Raw genomic sequence first — 11,812 nt, 5'->3', positions numbered from 1 at the left:
GGCTAGGAACTATGTTTCTTGTACATATATATCAAGAGCTGATTTCTAATGCTCTGACAAGGAGAATGTAGAGAATCTTAGATTTGACTCTGGCCCCTTTTAATTTTTGTGCCTTTATGAAAGGAGCCTGAAGTCTGTAAACCAGGAGTCTAAATAAAAGTGAAAAATCCATTAGTAAAAACCCCTCAAAGTATATTTCCATAGTTCTGCCTGTAAATCATTAGATTACACTCTAAGCAAGTAAAAAAAAAAAAGTATTTACATCTGTAAAAATCTTAACACCTAAGATGCTTCTTGCTTGACATGTCATTCCAAATTCTGTGCATTTCTTCTGGAGTTATCTGATGCACAGTGATCACTCTGCGATATCTACACAAGCTGTAGGCCATTTTCCAATGATTGAAGCCACTGTTTTGGAAAGGGTGAATGCCAAGCTTTCGAAGACAGAGTCCAACATACACGTCTTCAAGGTGAAGAAGTCTAGTGTGCAGAGAAGTTTTGTAAATCATTTCTGCTACATCCGCTGAAAAAATGTAGCCAGTGCCTGAACAGAATGGTGGGTAATTGCTATCAGGGTACAAATCTCTAGGCATGTACCATTTACTGCGGACATCCCTAATTGGTCCTCCATTGATAACATAACCAGTAAAGTACCGTCTTCTTGGCTTGGTGTTGGGTTTGAGCAGTTTATAAATAAGGTTATCCATATTTACAAAAATATCACTGTCTGTCTTCATGACATATTTTGCTTTAGAACAAAATGTGGCCACCCACCTCATACCCATTAATGTTTTAAGGGTGAGGTTATGATAAGAATCAATGAAGTCCTCCACGATAATATCATGAAAAATTTGACTTTCTTGCTCTACCATCTGGTTTAACACAGGATCTGAATTTTTCCCTAGGAGGAAGAGAGTGGCAATTTTAATGCCTTTAAAGTTGTTTTCATCTCCCCATGTCTCTCGAATAGCTTGTCTTGCATCAAATTCTTTGTGAGTTGTGCTGATAAGAATGACTAGAAAAGGGATGCTTTTCTCACATTTAGTAGGCTCATTTATAAGAAAATCAAATGAATGTGGATTTATAGGTCGAGTTCTTATGTTGCCAAAAGAGACATTTTTCCTGGCTATTGATATGGTATTGAACTGTCTATGGCCACTGTAGGAAGAAGTAGGACGTGTTATACTTAAGTACCAAAGAGCACTTGCCCAACAAACTACTGTTAGCACGTATAAACATGAGACCTTTGAAGCCATTGTTCCTGCAGCTCTTCTATTCAGTGCAGTGAATAAATAGCCTTCTTACCATTAGCATTTCTGAGTCCCACAAAGGCAGCATATTATTAACAAACCATAAAGTTCGATATAGAAAAGTAACTGTATAATTGTTCATGGATCTCAAGTAGAGGATATTAACGCTGAAGTTAATTTGTCTTTCTTCCTTTGTATAGCAGCAGCTTCCATTTCTTGGAATATTGTCTTATTTCTGAAAAATATGAGAAAAAAAATTCCATTTTTATCTTATAAATACTTAAGTGTTAGAAAAATATAACTAGTGTGATTGACAGTTAATATGATTTAAGACAGTGATTCTTAACCTTTTTTTGTATCTGGACCCATTTGTAAACATTGATGGCCAGTCCTGACCCACATTCCCAGCCCGCTGCCCCCCACCCCCAAGCCCCAGATCCCCCAGTGTGTAGGGCATGGGGAGCTCTAAGCAGATCCTTGCAGGCTGGAACTCTGCCAGCCTCAAGGGGAAAACCATGGTTCCCCACAGTTTTCTCCTTCAGAGGAGAATCCATTTCTAAAGTGTGTTTGTGACCCTTTCATATACTCTTGTGACCCATGGATTGAGAAACACTGATTTAAGAGCTGTATCTGTCTCCTGAATTTTTTCCCATGAAATACTCTGATACAAGATACTATAATGAACAGAGATCCCGCTTTTTTTTGTTTAAAAATCCCAAATTTTCTGATTAAACCCCCCCATCCACCCTTTTCCACAAATACAATGAAGTGCCTCTCTCTCTCTCTCTCTCTCTCCCCCCCTGTGTATATATGTGTGCGCATGTATCAGTGGAACACAGTGTTTTATTGATATATTTACTATTTAAAGCAATTTGGAAGCCTAACAGTTCCTCAATCATTATAATAAAATAAGTTCCAAATACTTATCTATTGTGGCATTTGAGTTTTTTTTTTTTAATCACAGAAAATCGGAGCTCACCAGGATGCAGGTCCAGCTGTGGCTGCCCCACTGCTGCTTGTGGTGCTGAGCAGCCCTGATATGCTGGTGCCTGCCCCTGCCCATGTTGTTGCCCCCCAAGCCTCTAACCCTGCAGGTGCCTTGCACTCTTGAACCATAGTCCCCCACCCTCTCCATCCCTGCTGGCACTCCCAGCCCTCCAGTGTGTGAGGAAGTGGGTGTGAGTGTATTCGGAACAAGATGGATGTGTGGGGAGCGGGGGTGTGGGCATAGCTGACACGTGGTGGCAGGAGGGGCACAGGCAACATACAGCAGGGCAGAGGGTCATAGGCAACACATCGGGGGCCATGTGTCACCCCCAGATTTCTGTGGCCACAGAGAGACATGGGCTGCAGCATGGCTAGACCAGCTCTAGGCAGGAGCTGCTTCTGTGGCCCAGCAGGTGAGGACTTAGCCTGGGAGGGAATGCTGTGGCACCGTGGCTACCAAGGTGAGGTGCAGTGGTGGCATCAACAGTGCAGAGTTGGGGTCCCTGCTGCTGCCTCACCTTGGTGGCCATGGTGGCAAGCGCTGTCTCCCACACCGGGTCCCACCCACTGGGCCGCAGAAGGAGCTCCTGCTTGGAGCTGGTCTAGCCAGGCTGTGGCTGCACACCTTACTGTGGGTGCAGAAATTGGGCGTGGGGGAGGGGGCACATGCCCCCCATGTATCACCTGTTCCCTGCTCCCATAGACTTATCTGCCAGGAGCTGCAGGAGCTGCTCTCCACCATGCTGCATGGCTACCGCATGCATGTGCCTGCGCATATGCACATGGTGTGCCCTGCGTCCTACTCCCCCAGCTCTAAGCAGCCCTTCACAGGCTGGACCTTTGCCTTTAAAAGGGAAAACCATATTTTGCCATGTTTTACCATGGCAAATAGAAAACTCAGATCCCTGGTAATTAAATATATCAGATTTTTGGAAGAACGTGGTAATGGTCTATGTAGGGTAATGATTCATCTTGATAATATCTAATGAAAAAGTGTGTTACAGAATTTTGAATCATCACTGACATTTAAAAAGGAGGTGCCTATTGGATTTTTACAAGTTCTCATAATGTATCAAGGTAGATTCTAAAGTAGCTTATATTAGAAATGGGATTGTTTCCATTCTGCTTTACTAAGAACACGAACATTGTTGGATGGATTTAGAATATAGATATGAATACTTACAATCCCACTGTCATTATAACTTATACTAACATGTGCCCTGGCACAAGAAAATGCTCTGAAATTCAAGCAGACTTTAACTGATACTTGCATTCCTAAACACAAGTACCATATGAGGAAAATGTACTGTATAAAAATGGAATAAATATCCCTCGAAGTCTATAGATGACTAGCATTAATAAACTGATGTGATTGTAGCTCTTTTCTAGATATTTTGTAGTGTGTCTGCAGCTAAAGCTGTCTCTCATTTAGAGGAAATGTTGGTCAAGCGTATGCTTATGTGTCCGTATTTTCAGAATAAAAAAAGGAGACACTTTTATAGTGATAACTTTTAGTACTGCAAAATAGTCCTACAAAAAGGCATGTTAAAAGTGAGCTGATGCTGTTAGTAGTTCAACAACACATTTCTTGGTGCACAAAAGTTTTTCAAGAAACCTCAACCAAAATCTGAAATGACACTAATGATTTTATTAAGTTAATCTAAAAGCACTGGACAACTGCTGTTAACATTTCCTTTGAGGAATGCAAGCAGCTTTGATAGCGTCTTTGTTACTTTTGGCAGCTCTGAAACAACATGGGACAGCATAGTGAAAAATAACTTTCAAATGAGGCTATATGGTCAATTTACATGGGCCTAGGTAGGGTAGCACTTCAAAATCCACTGTACTTTGTTGTGTGGGGAAGTTTCCCTCAGAGCTTCTCAGAAGACAACTACTACAGTGAGAATGGACTGTGCTGAGGAAGGAGTGACCGGTTAAACCTTAAACATTGTAGCATTAGGGTATATTCCTCCAGTTTTGGTATTTGTCTTTCATAATAAAACATAACTTGTCCACAGTGGAAGAGAAATCAATATAGCAATATATTAGGAAAGCATGACTTTTAAAACATTTACTTATTACATCAGATGGCAGAAGATGCATGCAAATCTAAACAAAATATAAAGCACCTGCACCCTTTCCTGTCTCTATATTCTCACCCCAGTGGTTTAGTTCAGTTTGTTTGAGGCTCTTGTCTTCTCAGTCCCTTTCTTCAAAATGACTGGTGTGACATGTCTGCTATTCTCAAATTGCAGTCACCTCCATCTTATGACTCTCCCAATCAGTCTTATCACGCTTAAGTCTCCAACTAGGTGGTCTGTTGTCTAGCAATCTGTCTACATGGGCAAAAGTTTTCCCAAGTCTGAATACCATCTTTGTCCATGTGGGCTTCTACATAAATAAAATACTTGCTATGTACTATCACCATTGCATGACATTTCATTCCAAGGTGAGGTAAACAGATAGCAGCGAAGCAGGAGGTTTCAAATATATGTATTTGTGTATTAGAGCTATGTGAAATGGATATGTCTCATTTCGATCTCAGATTCAGCCATTTCGGAGGATAGTGATTCATTTTGGTGTTTTGGATCACTGCTCTGTTTCGAATCAGCTGAATCTGTTTCAGAGTTTCAACACTGTTTCGGAGATTCAGATCCGCCGGGGAGAGGCAGGCATAGCTGGGCAGCTGCAGATTCTCACACAGCTCCTCCAGCTGTGCCTGGCTCTCCTTGGGCAGGGGGAGCTGCGGGAGAAACCCCCATCCCCCACCTGGCCCTGGCATTCCGGCACTTAAAAAAAAAAAAAGAAAAAGAAAAAAAGAAGCCCCGCACTCACTGGCTCTGGCAGTGGTGATCGGGGCACCTGAGGGCTCATGGCAGAGCCCCCAGGTACAGCGCAGGGCACTGGGGGGCAGCAGGGATCACCCCCCAACCCGGCACCCGCATGGCAGCTGCCCCATGGTGCGGGTGCAGTGCAGCTAGGCAGGGGGCCGCACGCTGTCTGGGAGCTGGGGTGGCTCCATGTGTCAGCCAGAGCCTGGCACCACTCAGCCGCATGGGGAGGATCTTCCATGAGCCCTCAGAGGCCCTGATCACTGCTCCCAGAGCTGGTGAGTGCGGGGCTTTGTTTGTTTTTTTTTATACTCCTGGGCTGCTGGTGGGGGGGCGGGCAGAAGACTGGGTAGCAGGGCCTGCATGGGAGGGCTCTGGCAGGAGGCCTCAGAGCCCCTTCTGCCCTACAGGCTCTGCTACAGCCAGTAGGCACAGGGTTTTGTTTTTTTTTTAAGTGCCAAGAGGCTGGGCTGGGCAAAGGATGGGGCCAGGCAGGGAAGCCATGGGGGCTTCTCCTGCAGCTCCCCCAGCTGTGCTTGGTGCAGGCTGTGCCAGGCAGACTTGGGTGCTAGCACTGGCCCCAGCCAGCAGTGGTAGTATGCTGTCACTTGCACGCAGTTCAAGGGGCCTGCGCCCTCAGGGAGGGCTGCAGGGCTGTGCCAGACTCCTCCTGGGGGGCATGAGACCTCGGATCTGTTTGTGGGATGACAGCAGTCTGCCGTCCCTCCACCAAAAGTACTGGGATCGGAAGGGACATCAGGGACAGATTGCAGACACTGGCCAGCTACAGATGTCAATATCAGAGAAGTCCTTCCACCCCTCTTCCTCCTCCCTCTCCTTAGTTTCTGTTTCCCTGAAAGCCCAGATCCAAAACATCTGAAACATCCAAAACATTTCCAAAACATTTTGGATGGTTTCGTTTTGTTTCAGAGATGTTTTGGAGCCTTCTGTTTCATTTTGGATTCGATGTTTCAGGTCGAAACAGGCCAAAACAACTCCAAAATGAAACGGCTGCCAAAATTTTGCATAGCCCTACTGTGTATGTTTGTATATATATATGATGTATGTCTATGTATATTTACATGAATTTTACACAGACAAATTCTCTATCAGATCTATGTGGAGTCATGACAACTTAAAAATCATAGGTCCTATATTGCTATCTTCCCCCTAAATCAGACATTCCTAAACTGAGGTCTGTGGATCACTGATCTGCAAAACCAGAATGAATAATTTTTATTTAGTTTATTTAGTATATAGTTTGTAGTTGATTTGTAGATCATGCTAAGCCACCTCTTTTTCAACTAAAAGGTAATGATAAGGATGTATATAGCCTATGAGAAATGGTTGAGCCTTTACATTGGTCTATTGGTCCAGAAAGATTTTCTTACTTCAAGTATTTTCTTTTATTTTCATGGCCTGTTCAAGTGTTTAGGATGCCAAACATGAAATAGGTAAGTCAGTGTATGTCACCTATGGAATCAAATGTCTGTAATAGCTTTATCTTGCACTGCTCTATGAAATATTCTGCATATACTACATGAGCTATATCAGGAAATTATATATTGGATCTTTACAAAAAGGTTACAGTTTTCCACAGCTCTTCTCTAAAAAAGGCAGGTGCATTACTTACCATGAGTAACTATACAGACTTCTGAGAGAAAAGAACATTATAACCAATAAGTCTTAGAAATTGGGAAATTATATAAAATAGCTTTTCTATCCATAATGCCATGACTTTTAGATCAAATAACTTGTGATCTCTAAGAAGGCTAAAAATAACAAATACTTCATACCATTAGGAAAAGGATTTGATAGGTAGCTGGAGAAAAAGTTCACCCAATATCAAACCTAAAGCCAAAATGCATGCGAGTATTTATCATTCTTGGGTCAGTGTCACTTGAAATGAAATTCTTCAGATCTCTATTTTTCTTGTTGGCTTATTTTGTCAAAAAAGGCAAAAGATAGGCATTTGAAAGCTGTTTCAACATGTGGACTGATCAACATAATCTTAGTAATGATGGTTGTGTGCAGATGGATTTCTAGTCTCTGAAAATGCTGGAAATTTCTATTTTTTTCCCCTGTTCAATATAGGAATGAATCAAAGGTCACTTGAGAATTTCTGTGAAAAAACAGAAAAGAGAATAGAAAAGAGGAAAGGGAGAAATCCTTGATCCAATGGATTTAATACAAAAGGAAAACATTGAGCAGGAGAGAGAATGACCTGGAATGGCTATGAATACCATGGAGTGTATGGTATGCCATCTTCCCTCCATCTTTTTCTGGTTTTGAACAAAAAAATTATCCTGTACCTGAGAGACCTTTCCTAACACACATTTAATCAGACCTGGTACATGCCCATGGAAGGTTTTAGTTTCAACAAATTAGTAGTTTTTGATGAAAACCAGCTTTATTGGAAAATTCTCAACCAGATGTATCAAAGGCACAAATTATCACATAGCTCTGCAGTTTCACCTGGTTTTAACTTATCTCATAGGCTAGGGACAGACATTACACATAAACTGTTTAAGTGATCAGAAACTGGTTTAAACCTGTAACAGAACAGATGTTCAGTGCACATAAACCAGTTTGAAAATGGCTGAAACTGGTTTGAGATAAACCTGGTTGAATGTAATATCAGACTTAACTGATTTGGCTCAAACCAGTTTATGCAATGTCTGTCCCAGACTCCCAGCACCTCCTTGGGCTGGGCAGGGCTCTCTGCTCCACAGCAGGGCTGACCCCTCCCCTATGCTCTCTAGCCAGCACAGAGGCAGGGTGTGGACAGATGCTGGCCTGCCATGGCCCCTGAGGCAAATTTCTCCCCCCTCCCCCCTCCACTGGCAAACCCTGGGGACCACAGCTGCTGTTTCCCAGCTGTACCTCCATGGCTTGTCTGCAAACAGGCAGGGGCAGAGTTAATTGCTCCCTCTGTCCCCTCTCTCCCCCAGAACAGCCAGGGCTTTGGCTGCAGTCTCTGTGGCTTGGCTTGTCTGCATGTCCTGGAGCTGGGGAGAGAGGCAAGCAGATCTGTGTGCAGATCCAAGCTCTGCATCTGTGAGCCCAGAGCTAGGACTTGCAGGACCAGACTGAGAGGTGGGAAGTTTTGGCAAAGACCTGACAATCATCAGTGATCACACATGCTGGAGATGTAAAGGGAAGCTGCAGGCAGCTTCACCAAAGAATGCAGAAAGCTACATTTACATTATAAAGCAGAATGTGTAAACAAAGCCTTTCTGAATGCCTGGCTGTAAGGAGACACTTTGCCCTCAGGATTAGTAAGACTAACTCTTGTCTTTCAGGTTTACTTCTTAAATTAGGCTAAGCGGTACATGCTGTGTTGTACTTGGCTGCATCTTCGCATAGGCAGAGTATTGGTGGTTCCCTGTTGTATGCTTTGCAAATTGCTGTGTTCAATACCTTGCTTCAGAGAAAGGACTTTTTCCCCATGCTAGCATCCCCTGTGTCTGCTAGCTTTGGCTGGTGCCTAGCCATTCCCCCTCTGCTCCAGTAGGGAGGGGTGAGAGCCTTGGAGGTCATCTCGCTTTCCTCCCTTTTGGCAGTGGCTGGCAGGCATACTCTAGTGCCCCCTGGCGTCTGGTTTGAGCCACGGCAGGCACGTGCCTGCATTTCCTGGTTTAACACAGCATGTCTGTCCAGTTATTAATCAGTTTAAGCTGCACAACTTGGACTAACCTGCAAAGAGTGAATCAATTCAGGCTTGGGCTTTTTGAATGTCTGTCCCTAGCCAAAAAAATCACCATCTTGTTTTGGATGTGTGTGCAACCTATATAGGATGTTACATGGCTCTGTTTCATTAGCTTCCCCTGCATTAACAGATTTTTTCCCTTATTTTACATTATTATATAAACTAATATATATCAGGACCATAGTCATAACAGTATGGAAACTCTGAAATTTCAATAGATTCCTAAGCATGTCTAGTCTATCAAGAAAAAAATAGAAGGATTTTTGTGAACTATGAGGATGTGAACAATTGAAATCAGATCCTACTAATTGCAATAGGGAGAATAAGTCTTCCTAAATTATTTAATACCTGATACAAACAGGGATTATAATTTAATTCTATTCTTTTTTTAAAGGACATATATTAATAGGACATTTATCATCAGAAGGCAGGTTATTTAATATCTAAATGGTCTAAGCAGGAGGTAGAATACAACATTTGAATATTTCATAGATGATTCATTACTTGGACCTAGAGTATGTTAGGTCAAATTTCATATCTAGAATATTAGCACTGTGTGCATAACAAATATTAAAGCCTTGTTCAGAATTCTAGTTTGAATTTTCTCTCTCTTGGAGTATGTTTAGAAATGCCACTTTTCATATTAGCATGAAGTTATCAGAATCTCATTATTAAAGTTTTCCGTTATCTATACAGGTTCTGATGGCCTTTTGTATGACAGCCAGCAAGCAGGAATAATTTTCTAGGTAACCTTTCTGATTTGATGGTAAATCCACTGAGTCCTACATACAACACAAAATTGTTATGAGATAGCTATATTCAGAGCACAATAGGGATTTTTGTGTGTTTGCCATGCTACATGTCCCAGAATTTCTATTTCTATTATCAGCTTTCCATTTGGCATTGAACATTCTACAAACCATGACAGGATGCTCTATTGCTTAACATTTTCAGAGAGAGTGCAACAATGGTGACATAAAAATATTGGCTCATCAGTGTATGCAAATATATCAAACACTTTATGGGCTTTTAGATCATATAAAGTCAAAATGTTAGAAGGCTTAACATGATTCTTGTAGCCTTCTGCCCCATGAAACTATAAATCATGTAGCAGTGACTCTTCTAGAAGTGTATGAAAAAGTAGTATCTTATTGACTTTAATTTAATATCTTGAAAATGTTCCATCTTAAACACAATATGAAAGCTTAAAAGTATTCCCACCATGCTTAATTGCACAGAGCCATTTGATATGGGAGTCAGTGATCTGCTGTCACTATTTTCGTAGGGGAGCTTACACATGCTGTTCTCTTCGCTCTGTGACATACCTCACAGTCAGTAAGACTGAGAAAAGTATTCAATGGTGATTCCATTTAAATGCTTTCTCAAACTCAAGGAAGGATGCAACAGTTCTAGACCAACAAACTTGTATTATGTGCAGTTACCTTTGACACTTATATTTGGGTCTTAGAAATATCTGATGTATACTGATAATACGGAAGTCTGCTCAACTTCTGTATTTTTAAATCAAGCGATGTGTATATGAATTGGGGCAGGAAGAAGATAGGAAAGTCTATATAGAATTAGGCAGACTGTTTTCTCTGTGAATTTTTTTTTGCAAATACCTGAAATCATGTATTTTCCCAAGGCAAACTTTTTACTATTTTAAAGAATGTTTCTGAGCTTCAAGGTAAGTTGGCTCTGCCAGGAATAATTTAGCAGTATCCAGAGGGGGGAAGAACATCACAAATGAGAGGCTGATTTTTGGTCTCTGGCCCTCTCAGGCATAATGCAGGCAAGACTAGAAAAGTAGCTGTGCCACTTCAGTTCTGTTGGCCAAGGGACAAAAGATCATGTAAATTATTTCCAGTAATGTTGTTCTCATACAGTAATTCCAGTAATGCTGTTGTTGCACAAAGGCATGAGTCTGCTGCAGTAATAATAACGCATGATTTATTGGGCAAGAAAATATGAATTTAGCAATGAACTGCATGTTCAATATGAGAAGATGGGCTAGTAAGTGAGAATGTCAAAGGTTGCCAAATTCTTATCTTAAATATAGTCCTGATTCAGCAAGGTATTTTAGCAATTCCCTAACTTTGACTTCAGTACATCTACTAATATGCTTATGGTTGGGGCATGTTGGGTGTGTCCACACATGCAGGCACATGCGCTTGCAGCACCTCAAATAGAAGCGGTGTAAATTTGAGCCACGGCTTTTTGGCTCGGCGCACATGCTCGGACACGCACTTGAGTGTCGAGCAAATTGTGCCACTTGGGGCAAAATAACCCTGCCTGTCTCCTTCTGGATCTGTAGCCAGGGGGAGCTAGAGCCTGGGGCCAGCACCTGCATTGTCCCCAGCAGTATAAAAAGCTGCCCTGCCCTGGCCCTAGCAGTACAAAAAGCTGCCCTGGCAAGTAGCTCACGGCTACTCGCCTCTCAGGAGCATCTGGGGCCCAGTCAATTGGTACCTGGGGACACTACCCCTTGTGCCAGCTGGACTGCTGAAGCAGCCCTGAGAGTTCCCTGCACCCTCTATCCACTGCAGCAGTCTGGCAGTGGGGGCTGCTGCCTGGCTGTGACCTGCTGCCACCTGAGACAGCATTAACTCCCTTAGACCTGCCAACCTTGTTTAAAAATTCCAAATTCTCTGATAAAAAATTCCAAATTCACTCTTTAAAATACCCCAAAATCCATGTTCTTCCATGGAGAACGAGAGAGAGATCAGTTGGGCAATGTTTTATTGATATATTTACCATTTTAAAGAAATTTGGAAGCCTACCAATGCCTCTGTCATCATAATAAAATAAATTATAAATATCTATATGCTTTGGTGTTTGCTTTTGGTTTTTTTATCATAGAAAAATCAGAGCCCTCCCTGACCCCTTCGCTAACCAGGATGTAGGGCATAGGCAATGTGTAGGCGGGGCACAGGGGGGGGCACGTGCCCCCCCTGAGATTGGCCTCCACCAGATTCTGTGGGTGGTCACTGCCCCCCCCCAACCCCCAACCAATGCAGCCGGTGGGGGCGGCGGCC

The 11,812-nt window shown here is 42.5% G+C and overlaps 1 protein-coding gene across 1 annotated transcript; it reads right to left on the bottom strand.

Annotated features, from left to right (window-relative positions):
- Positions 1-275: 275 nt before the first annotated feature.
- On the bottom strand, positions 276-1,381 carry B3GALT1 (beta-1,3-galactosyltransferase 1). The gene has a single exon (XM_006025601.3). The coding sequence runs from the start codon at positions 1,254-1,256 to the stop codon at positions 276-278; it is 981 nt and encodes a 326-aa protein (XP_006025663.1). The 5' UTR covers positions 1,257-1,381.
- Between the last annotated feature and the right edge of the window lie 10,431 nt (positions 1,382-11,812).

Source organism: Alligator sinensis, unplaced genomic scaffold (genome assembly GCF_000455745.1).
Source record: "Alligator sinensis unplaced genomic scaffold, ASM45574v1 scaffold143_1, whole genome shotgun sequence".
NCBI lineage: Eukaryota > Metazoa > Chordata > Crocodylia > Alligatoridae > Alligator > Alligator sinensis.
This window is presented reverse-complemented; position numbering and strand designations above follow the sequence as displayed.